Source organism: Phyllopteryx taeniolatus, chromosome 3, assembly GCF_024500385.1.
Source record: "Phyllopteryx taeniolatus isolate TA_2022b chromosome 3, UOR_Ptae_1.2, whole genome shotgun sequence".
Taxonomy (NCBI): Eukaryota; Metazoa; Chordata; class Actinopteri; order Syngnathiformes; family Syngnathidae; genus Phyllopteryx; species Phyllopteryx taeniolatus.
In genome coordinates, this window is record NC_084504.1 from 10,525,662 (window position 1) to 10,537,471 (window position 11,810).

At 42.7% G+C, this 11,810-nt stretch overlaps 1 protein-coding gene across 2 annotated transcripts; it reads right to left on the reverse strand.

Annotated features, from left to right (window-relative positions):
• Positions 1-97: 97 nt before the first annotated feature.
• On the reverse strand, positions 98-10,255 carry ypel1 (yippee-like 1). 2 transcript variants are annotated; one of them, XM_061766947.1, is made up of 6 exons: positions 9,724-10,255; positions 8,199-8,522; positions 5,409-5,696; positions 3,160-3,203; positions 2,163-2,271; positions 98-1,654 (listed from the first exon to the last, which is right to left on the reverse strand). In XM_061766947.1, the coding sequence occupies exons 3-6, from the start codon at positions 5,523-5,525 to the stop codon at positions 1,565-1,567; spliced, it is 360 nt and encodes a 119-aa protein (XP_061622931.1). In that variant the 5' UTR covers positions 5,526-5,696; positions 8,199-8,522; positions 9,724-10,255; the 3' UTR covers positions 98-1,564. The 2 variants fall into 2 exon arrangements, with proteins under 2 accessions (XP_061622931.1, XP_061622930.1); XM_061766946.1 differs by lacking the exons at positions 5,409-5,696; positions 8,199-8,522; positions 9,724-10,255 and having other exon boundaries at positions 3,160-5,400.
• Between the last annotated feature and the right edge of the window lie 1,555 nt (positions 10,256-11,810).

Here is an 11,810-nt window from a genome sequence, read left to right on the forward strand (position 1 = left end):
AAGCAACTTTACATCACAATGAATTGGGACAAAATTCACAACACTGAACTTGTGCCTCATCCGTGGCTTAGGAACGGAATCAACATTTTTTTTAGCATTTGGTTCCATCCATTTATTTATTTCTTTATTTTTTAATCACCGGTGCTGTGTGAAGTTACTTTTCGTGCCAAAAGTCTGAGTTCCGGTGTGTACCCTTCAAAATAAAAGGCTACAAGCTTAAAACAGGAAGTCAAGTTAAAACTTGCACATAAACCATTTGACGTGATGAAACAGTCCCAAATAACAGTTTTAACAAAGTTATATTTCACTTTTTTTTCTAATATTCATAATTTGGACACACTTTATTTAAACCATGCAAACGTTTTTTGACCCAGCCCCCTAAAAAGAATCTCAATCGAAATAAGGAACCGGAATCGCTCAAGTTCAAACGATGCCCAACCTTACCAATTGTGCATTATTACTAAAACAAGTCTTGACTGTCTCAAAAAGGGAAAATGTCGTAGCGGTCTATCCTTATTAAAATGAGACAATTGTGATAAAGAAGCAAAACAAGAAATTGTCTGTCAGAACTATCCATGATCAAAGAAAACATTAAAAAAAACGAGAAAATGTCCGAACGTTATTGTGGTTTGACCTCCAAGCTGACGTTAAGCAGATGACTCCGCAAAGTGCAGAAAACAGTTGCACGTCATAATGCAAATACACACGTGTGCATGAGAGCGAACAACAGTGAGTGCATATATATATATATATATATATATAATTATATATAATTATAAATGTATGTATAATATCCACGTACTAAATAACTTCTTTCAAAGGATCTGCAATCAGTTTCTCAAATGGGACCAGCCACTCTCGTATTAACCAAACACTACTACTATCTTTCATATATATATTTAAATAGCAATATATTCATAATTTCATATATTTATGGTGGAGAAATACTGCTATGATGGTTTTTTTGTAACATGATCTGAAACCTGGGAAGGAAAACACCAAAGAAGAAACCAAAAAGGGGAAATATCGTAAATAAAATCCGAAATGAGCATGCTAACTCTCCAACTTTCTAGCTTGCTAACGATCTGATACTTTGGAAAGAAAAAAATAATAAAAATAGGGGTAAAGATTGTTACGAAAGGGCCACACTAGTTCGCCAACTTGTTAGCTCAGCAACATGCTAGCTCGCTGAATTGTTCGGTTCCCGCTGCCGTATTAGTTCAGCGCTGTGAGCAGCGCAACTAACCTGTGAGCTTGCTTACGTGCTAGCTCCTTCGCCAATGCTACATTATTTTATCAAAACGACGTCCATATCAGCAGCGCGTCACATTAAAATAAAAGAAAAAAAGCGAGTCGATGCTAACCGCTTATCCACTAACGTAAAGAAGTGGTCCATCGCTGTCCAGCAAGAGGTCACCACGACAAGTCAGTTGAAAGCATGGTCGCCTCCCTGTGGCGTGATGTCACAGACGACGTGGAGAGGGTGGGGGGGCTGGGATTGAGAGGGGGGGGGGGGTCCACTTGTCACAGTTTGACAAGCGAGCGCCCAAGCCAGAGCGTTGAGTCACTCCCATCCGTTGTCTTTGATCATGTGAGCCAGCTCGATGATGAACTTTCCCTCTTTGTACTTCTGACTGCTCTCAAAGGCGTGCTCCTGCAAGACACACACACACACACACACACTTATTAGTTTAGCTATACTAGCAAGCTTTTTTTTTTTATTATTATTTTAACAATTTGTTTTTAACTAAAAAAAAGCTCCTGAAAAACATACATGCTAATGTTAGCTGAGACACACTAGCAAGGTTTTATTCTTCAAATCCTAACCTCGCAGACGGTGTTAATCCTAAACCTGCCTTGAAACCCTATGTTAAAAACCTAACCCCGGATGACACCCTAATTGAGACCCTAACCCAGGTTTAAACCATACTTTGAAAACCCAACCCTGTCTTGAAACCCTAACCTTTGTTTGAAACTATAACTCTGTCTTGAAACCCAAATTTGAAAGCCGACCCCTGTCTTGAAACACTAATTCTCTCTGAAAACCCTCATTTGAAACCCTAACTTCAAAGGTTTGTAGTTGTTGTCGTCAGCAAAGTGACCTGCAGTAGTAATAATTCAACAAAAAGTGTCCATTATATAAAGCGTGTGTGACAACGCACATATTTCCAGCCCAGCGTGGTTTTGCAGTTTTCACAGTAGATGTCGGCCACGGCGTGAAGACCCGTGAGGAGAACCCGCTCCTCGGCCGGACCGCAGCCGACGTTCACCCTGTGCCGCCACATAGGAAGTACACCACACGGCATGTCAATCGACATACACGCAAGTACAACAGCAAGTACAAGTCGAGTGTTGGGAAATCGACAAATTGAACCTAAGAAGGTGGCTTTGAGCCAAAATGACAGCCTTCCTGTGTATTTTCATTTTTTTTTGCGGGTCGACTCATCATAGACATGCTTACCAAATTTCATGTTGCTAAGTGCACCTGGCTTTCAGGGCCGACTTGAAAATACAAAATTAAGAAAACGACTACTAATGTTCGTCGCTTTGAAGGACCCTGGAAATGAGTCTAAAATAACCACTGTGAACAAATATGGCTGTCTTCCTGTGTTGCTTCTTAAGACCTTTTTGTGAGTCTACTTATGATAAACATAATTACTGAATTTCATGGTGCTAAGTGAAACTGGATTCAGGGGCTGAATTTTGGAAACCGCTCTAGTAGGAGTGAAGTTCGCATTTGAAATGTCTGGTATTGTTCCTGGTTACGGAAAGGAAAGGAAAAACGGCTACCGGAAATGCCCCAAAAATGCAGAGGAAACTCCACCCTGCGGCGTCCTAGCCAATACCAGTCGTAGCGACACCCCCGACTTGGAGGAGAACTGCAGGACATTTTCAAAACTGCTCGGGTATAAAAGGCAAACCACGCGCGGGAAAGCCGCAGTGACGTCAGCGCGGTCGCAGCCCCCGCGAGTATAAAGAAGCCTTTAGCCTACAATGCAGACTTTGTGTCTTTTCAGGCATGCCATCTTTTTTGTGGGTTTGTTTATTCATGATGGACATGTCTACCAAATTTCATGTTGCTCAGTGAACGTGGGTTTGGGGGCAGAATTGTTGAAAATGCTCTAAAAGGTGATGGATGTGAATGGGTGTGAGACTTACACAGAGTTAAAAAGATAAGCTCTTCCTTGGCTGCCCTGAAAGGACTGAAAGCAGACAGAAGACAAAGAGAAGACAGTCACGTTAACGTCTCCCTCGTTAGTCCCGCTCGGCCCGTTTTCCCGGTTTACCCGGAGGCGGGTTCGAATGACACAGAGCAGGGGTGTCAAACTCATTTTTGTCACAGGCCACATCGTAGTTATGACTTCCCCCGGAGGGCCGCTACAACTGTGAACTCATATAAATGAAAGATTACCTCCTATACTGTAATTACATACAGTATACACAACACATTGATGACTAGCCAGTTTGGAAATCACAAGCCTATAAAAACATGTTTTTCAACTATTACATTTCTTTTCATTGGTAACAAAAAAATGCTTGCAAAGATCTCAAATGGCATTACACACCAAAACACCATGAGAAATTTTGATTTGCTTTCGCGAGCCACATAAAATGATGTGGCGGGCCGGATCTGGCCCCCGGGCCACCAGTTTGACACCAGAGACAGAGCGTGTATGTGTGTTGTGATGGGGCTGACACGCAAACACAATGCTGACACAAAAACTAAATGACACACTGATATACAAACACACTTGAACTGTGATACTTCTACACATGCACACACAACCTTGCTCCCCCATTGAAACCCTAACCCTGGTTTGAAATCATACTTAAAAACCCCAACTATTGATTAAAACCATAACCCAGAATTGAAATCCTAACCCCAGATCGAAACCCCAATTTGGAGGCCTAGGCCTGTCTTGAAACCGTACTTTGAAGGACCAACCATTGTATAAAACCCTAACGCAGGTTTGAAACTCTAACCCTTTCTTGAAACCCTACTATGAAAGACAAACCCTTGTTAAAACCCTAATTCTGGCTTGAGACCTTAACTGTGACATGAAACCCCAATTTAAAGCTCTAACACTGACTTCAAACCTTAATTTGAAACCCTACTTTGAAAGCCTAAAGGCTCTTTCACACTACACTTGGCAAATCGCTTGACGCCGTCGACCTTCCCATTGATTGTGTGTGCTGGGGGGGGGGGCATGGTGCGTTTTGAAGTGACGCTCTGCGTCACGTCACCAGATAGAAAAATGTTCTATTTTCAAGCGTTGACGCCGTGATGTCAAAAAGCTCCTCCAATGGGAGCAAAGCTTGCGGCGTGATTTCGGAGTGCTATTTTGGTGGACTTGTACTGTAAACGGAAATGGAGGAGGTCATAATAATTGCGGTGTCACACTATCCTGAACTTTGGGCGAATTTGAGCTTTCAATGCTCCCTGCTCAGCCTGAAATACACCTCGAAAACTACAAAACTACTACAGAAAAGTTTGAACTCTGAATTGCTGCCGTGAAATTAGTATGGAATATACCCTTATTTTTATTTTTTATTTTTTTTGCCGCTGCGTCTACTCCCGCCCCAAACAAGCCAACAATAATGACAAATACATATTGCCGAGTTGCGGTCCACTCAGCGGGGAAAGCTTCCCGACTTTCTCCTCGCCTCGAACGTCACCACTTCCAAACACGGGACGGCCGCACCGCTGCCGCTGTCGTCGTCCTTTCACACTGAGCGAGTGCAGTGTGAAAAGGCCTTCAGTCATTCAAAGCTGGGTTTCAAGCCAGAATAAAGTCGGGGGGCTTTCCCCCGCCGAGTGGACCGCAATTCGGTAATATGCATTTGGAATAATGTTTGTGAGCTTCCTCGTTCCAGGAAGAGCGCTTTGAGGTGTATTTCAAGCTGAGCAGGGATCTTTGAAAGGGAATTTGAAAGCCTCCCGCAGAGACATCACAGTATATTATTTTACTATTGGCCCAAAGTTGGGGATAGTGAGACAATGCAATTATTATGCCTTCCTCCATTTCCCCCTTGCAGTTTACAGTATGACTGCCGAAATAGCACTCAGAAATCACTCTGCCAGCCTCTCTCCCATCGGAGGAGCTTGACACGACACTGAGCGTCAGACGCACTCCGCATCCACAGAAAATGAATGGGAAGGTCGAGGGGGTCAGGCGCTTTGGCAAGTGCAGTGTGAAAAGGCTCGTAACCCCAATTTGAACCCCTAATGGGCTTGAAACCCAAACCTTGTTTCGAACACCTGGCTCACCCTAATTTGAATCCCTAAACCTTGACTTGAAATCCTAACAAAGGCTTGAAGCCCTTAACTTGTCTTAAATGTAACTTTGAAACGGTTCCCCTGGTGAAGCTTGCCATTTTTCCACACGTGCCAAACGAGCAAAAAATACCTTGGAGATGAGCTCGTCGTGGTTGGCCAGGTGCGCTCTGCAGTGTATGCAGCTGTACGTGCGGTGGCAGCTGGGCAGGTAGGCCTGGAAGGTCTTAGACTTGGTCATCTTGACCATGTCCGAGGGCCGGAGCTCCTCGCCGGCGCAGCCGTCCGCTCCGGACGGGTTGCAACTCTGCTGGACTTGCTGACAGAACAAACACTGGAGGATGCAAGCCAGGGCCGTCGTGGTGCCGGTGGGCTCGGGCGTGTGGCAGCTCCACACCGACGCCGCGCCAGGAAATCACACCTGCCGCCCGACAGGAAAGACGAAAGGACCGTGTGACACCCTCATTCGCTTCGTCGTGATGCACCGTGTCGTCGCAAAGCGCCGCAACATCGGCAACATCACAAACCGCGACAACGCTTGCTTTACAAAACACGTTCCGTGCCTCAGTGAGATCGTAAACAACTACAGGCACTTTGAGTACCGGGTTCCAGGAACTACAGAACTAAAAAAAATACCTGGAACTTTCCTTTCTTTGGGTAGTGCTGAACAAATCTGATTGGAACCTTCTTAGTTCCACAGCTAAAAATTAAAGGTCCCTGGAACATTAATAAAAAACACAGAAAACGTAATTTTACATCCGTGGCACTAAATGGATGGGTTTATGAGGACATAGTAGTACGTCCGTGGCATTAAATGACTTAAGTGAAACTGCGAACTTCGAGTGTGTTTAGACAGCAGAAACTTGTCTAAATTTAGTTCATTTAGTTTTTTGGGTCCGTTTTACTGCCCCTTCTCCTCCTCCTGTTCTTGGACCGCAGGAACCATTGTGTACATTTAGTGCTGTGGTAATTAAAAGCGCCGAAAGAAGACAACGCTGAGGTGTAGTGGTTTTGACAGGTTCAAAAATGTAACTTTTGGTGAAACTATAAACTTTGAGCCTGCTTTTGGATGGCAGGAATGATTGTCTAAATTGAGTTGCAGGGCAATTTATCAGGGTCAAAAGAGGACACTGCTGGCAGGATAGTACTTCGGAGAGGTCCAGGATCCTTTCTCTGGGTAGTGCTAATCTATTGAATGGCAGGCAGTCTATAGGGAAAAAAATAATGTCACAACAACCAAGCAGCCACAGCGAGGGTTTCACGGACCTGCTGTCAATCAAACTCGACGGGGGCGGGACTATGAGGTCTTCTGTTGTTGATTGGAGTTTGGCCGTCTACAGGGGGCGCCGTTTCCTCCCCCCTCGCCTTTTGTATAGTTACCCATGTGAAAACATGTTTTTACGGACAAAAGACAGATGTCAACGTCGCAATTTGTTAATCTAGTGAAAATCCGACTTTAGGATGGAAAGGTTTTCTGTTTTTTTGGGGGGTGAACAAAAAAAAAAAAACCTGTTGCTTTTAATGCATAAAGTACTTTTTTTTTTTTTAGTCACATCGTTGTTTTCCGTGACAACACACACACACACACACACACCTTTACAGTGAAGTCACAATGTTTTTGCACAGGAGAGAAAAAGCAAGGCAGCAAACAGAGCTCAACAGGAAGGAGACGTGGCGTGCACGTGCACACGCACGCGTGCGTGTTTAGTGCGCATGTGTCAGACAGCTTTCATCGCCTCATCTAATTAGCCCACTTTAATTAAGCCTCTCGCACTCCTGCTCACCGTCTGTGATTACAAAAGCTGCTGCGCATGCGCAATCCCACTCGACACCAACTGCACGAAACTCAAGTAAAAAAAAATAAAGAGTAGGTGCGACATTTTTGACGGCTCGCTCGACACCGAACATGTTTGTAAAACAAGTCTGCCGTTGTTTTGTTATCAACAGAGCCGGAGGCGTCGTTTTTTCATCGGGTACGTGAAGGCACCGCGTCACCACACACCACCTTTGTTGGTTTTCTTTCAAATTCTGTCTCGCCTCGCTCTTGTTTCGGAAAGCGCAGGTGAGAAGAAAATGAGGAACTACGCTGCTTAACGTGGGAAAAAAAAAGCTACACACATTGCTTCACCCCCGCACCCCCGCAGTTCGGGCACCTGAAGCTACCACGACCACCTTTGATTTGTTTTGTTGTGTCTAACTTAAGTGACCACAATTAAGAATGTCATCAAGAAATACGAATTTTGTCACATTAAGTCAACGTGGGTGTCAAATTCACCAACAAACCGCTATGCAAATTTGTTTGGTGGCACAGGTGATAAAAAAAGAACACTAAGAACAAGAGACTGTGAGCTGCTAAAGTGACAACAAAGCTGAAGACAATGCTTTTTCCGAGCGTGGTTCGAGCATCTGAAGCAACCACGACCCCAACACTACCTTTATTGTCGAGTTTTATAAAGTTTTTGTCACACTTCAATTGCTTGCATTGTGCTAACAAAAGTCATTTTGTCAAGTTGTACAAACGTCGACGTCGAACAATGCTAATGTTTTAAAACCAAACATTGTTTTCCCTTTTGTTTGGTTGCACAGGTGAGAAAAGCAAAGCAAAGAGGAAGTGAGCAGTTCAAGTGCAAACAAAGAAACATTCAAGACGGGAAGTGCAGACATAAGCCTTGCTGCCTTCTCAACACCAAACAATACTTTTAACCGAACTGGCGTGTTTTCGACCAAATTAAACGCTTACTGGCTCTTTTGTGTCAATTCTTCGCCGACAACTCAGCTCGGAGCAACAGCGTGGCCGTTTTTCCCACCTTGCGTTCTGACCCATGAAGTCACCACGACAGCACGTACATTTACTTGTTTATTAGATGATTTTACTAAAATGGTGACACGAAAATCATTTATTAAAAAAAGTGTTGTCACGCACCTGAATGTTTGTTGTGACGGACGACAGCCTGCCGAGCACGTAAACACACCCAAACGCACCACAACACAAGCTCCTTGTTGTCGTCACAATCTCCTTGTAAAAGTCATCGTGCTCGCTTCCAGTCCATGTGTGCAAGTGTGTCGGGTTAGTGACGAAGTGTTAGCCCAGCGACGGCTCGCATTTTGTCCCCCACGCGAGCTTTTGTTGTCTCGCACTGGCCTGCCCGCTTTGGCACGGAAACGTCACCCACGTGGGAGGGTGCTGCTGCGAAGATGATTGACGGCCGGGTTGGCCAATCAGCGACGGCGCTGCCTTCACGGTCCCCTGGGAAAAATGGGAAAATACGGCTCGAGATGTTTTTGTCAACATGTTCTGCTTTTTTTTTGTTGCAAAAATAAAGACTACTAAGCAACTATGATCACTTTAAATGTAGCTGACGAGTATTTAGTATTTATTTATTTTCAACTACTTTTATAAAATAGACGTGCACAATATTCATAATGATTATCGCTGTTGCTATGATTAGTCCGATTAAGCACGTTTTTTGTTTGACAGATTATAGATAGGTAGAAAGATAGAAAGATAGACAATATATGCACTAAAACAAACACACAACACTTCCTACTATGAAGATCAAGATTTTGTGACACAATAGACATCTAATCATTGTTCTAAACAGACAATTCAGTCACAGTGAGATTTTAAAGCATTCCAAGTCGTCGTGTTTACTGGGAGGATTATTTCCCATGTGACATGAACGCGCCAAACGAGCGGGGGGGAGGCAGGCACATCCCCGGATGTGTAAATAAATACAAGACGAGAATATGAATTTCACGTGTAAAAACAGAACAAACCAAAAAAACACACACACAAACACACAACAACACAGGATTATTATTACTTTTTACTGCCTCGTGTGGTTTCATGATAAAGTCACAGCTCGTCATTTAAGTCACAAAAACTAATTCAAGCTGGAAAAGATTTAACGTTATTGCATTAAAAAAAAAAGGCTAGTATAGGCTGTCATATTTAATCTGATAAAAGCTGAGCTGGCTGAGGTCACTTTAAAGTCACGCGCGCACACACACGGTTAATTTTAGAAAGGCTCAATCAATAAAACGTCTCGTGCCAAAGAGGTTTGGACAAGTGATTCGATTAAACCAATAAAAAATAAAAAAAATAAACAGCTGAGCTCGGTGGCGATGACATCACTATTGTACGGACACGCGCACACGTTTTTTTTTTTTTTAATGCAGCTGGCTGGCTGACTTCAATGAAAACAACATCAGTGGCGAGAAGGACGAGCCGCACTTAAACACAACGTCGCAGAAACAGCATCGGGCTGTTTTCGCTGAAAAAACGTCCAAAAAAAAAACAGTAAAGCGACCTCCCTTGTGGCATTAAAGTGTGTTAACCTTTAAAATGATTGTCAAGCAGTAATTATTAAACTGAACCAAAACGATCTGAAATCATAACGAGACGTTTAAGGACCAACCAAGTGTGTCCTCCAAAGCAGGTCACTCACCCCCGAAAACACTCGCTGAGTCCTGGGGAGCCCGCACGGAGGATCACTGTCCCATGCGGACCGCAGCAGCCCGTCTTGGCCGACTGGACGGCCTGGCGGTGGGAGGATACTCGGTTATCTGGTGGATGATCGCGGGCATGCGGGGGCTTGTCAGGCTGGACTAGGGCGCCTCTCTTACAGCCATCAGCTGCCACACAGTCCGCGGGCCTCCTTTGCTTTCTGCCCGGGTCTCTGGTGATCAATAATTCAGAGAAACAGCAACGAGGCGCATCGTGACAGCAGCGAGGACTTAGAATAAAATAAAATAACACGAAGGTTGCGGTGCAAAACTTGGCGGAAAAGTGCAAATAAAACAGCTTTTCTTCCAATGCTTGTGCTGCCTTTAAGTGCCGTGGGGATTTTTATGTTTTAAATCACTAACTCCTAATGCGGAAAAATAAACTTTTATTCGATGCCAAATGAAATGTAGTGCTCTAGTCGCTTTAAACAAACTTAACACTAACTTAATCTATGTCAAACTTTATATAAATATATACATATATATATATATATATATTGGGTATATTACGTATTTAAGTAACCTAACTTTAGCCACCCTTCCTCACAACTGCTTCTTGTGTTTCAAACGTAGAGATAAACACATTTTTGGCACGAATCAAACGTCACAGGATCATCATGTGTTCGTTATGTACTTAATATAATAAATCCGCAAAGGTTTGTTTTCCTTTCTAATTGAGACCTCATTGAATCTCCGAGTTCTGTCGAGGACCATGATGGCAGCAGTAGCCTAGCTACTAAAGCGCGGCTACAAATAGCGTCCAATCCGCGAAGAGCACAATGGCAGCCGGACCAATTGGCGGCCTGATAAGGTGGGGCTGGAGGGAGAGAGCCAATCGAAGGCGGAGAAGGGAAGGCCAAGAAGCCTGGCTCCAGTGCGCATGGGCGAAGCGTCACTACCACGTGGACGGGTCTCAAGTAAACAAAATCTGCCGTTCGAGAGACGTCATCGTTTTAATCACAGTTTATCGTTTGTGTGTTGCCCTTAAAATCACATGATCTTTGTGGCTTTCACGGTCGTTAAATCTGAATTAAATTATCTATTTTAAGATTCACAACTAATTTGAATGTCATAATATTACGTCAAATAAGTGGATTTTAAAAAGGTATTGTTACGACTGTGACGTCATTTTATTTGTTATTTAATTTATATATTGTTAACAAGTCACAAAACGGAAACTACGAATGCGACACTGTTATTACAATGGAACTAGAGCGCCGCCTATTGGAAATAAATAATACAACAAGGTGACAGCGATAATATGTAACAATTTAATGTATCCCACACGCCAGCTTGTGGATTTTAAACTTTTTTAAAATAATGGTCATGGCAGCCATTTGCTGTATAGTTTATTTTATTGTACACATGGAGGTTTTTTTTTTTAAACAATGAGAACAATGACATTCTTTTAAATTTTGCAAGATTTGCACATTTGAAAATGTCCCCAAAAAGTTATATTAAAAAACTAATTCCAGAAGTAGTTTTATCTGATTTTTTTCCAAACAATTTTCAGTTTCACTTCAAAGGAAAAAAAAAGTTTATTTTTACATTTTTACTTTTGGTTGATTCTTCAATGGAACCAGTTGCTTTACAGTGTTGTTATTTAATTTTATTTCACACATGGTTTTTATATTAAATAATGAGTACCTCACAGATTCCTTAAAATCTTTTTGAAATTTGGTTTGAACTGTGAACATCACTAACCATCATGTTATTTTGTGGGTCAAATTGACCCGTTTAAATAAATATATAAATATATATACAATATAAATATGAATTAAAAACGTTGAACTATGAAATATGTAAAACTATTTTATTTAAATTCTTCTTATACTAATATTCTATATGGTCGAGTCAGTCAGCTGCTTTAAAGTGCCAGAGGTGGGTAATAACCCGCTACTGTTACATTTCATTCTACGAAAAACTGCAGCTTGAACATGCAGCGTAGTTTTGTTACTGCCCAAATTTGGATATTTTAGCCCACTTCTAACTTGAGAAAACACCATGCGGTAAGTTGATGTTTTTGCTG

Excerpts from the sequence above, each read along its gene's own strand:
- ypel1 (XM_061766946.1), bottom strand. The coding sequence starts at position 3,350 with ATGTGGCCTGTGACAAAAATGAGTTTGACACCCCTGCTCTGTGTCATT. Across the intron at positions 2,272-3,159 it reads GCTTATCTTTTTAACTCTGT|GGTGAACGTCGGCTGCGGTC; the intron begins GTAAGTCTCACA and ends GTGGCGGCACAG. Across the intron at positions 1,655-2,162 it reads CCACGCTGGGCTGGAAATAT|GAGCACGCCTTTGAGAGCAG; the intron begins GTGCGTTGTCAC and ends TGTGTCTTGCAG.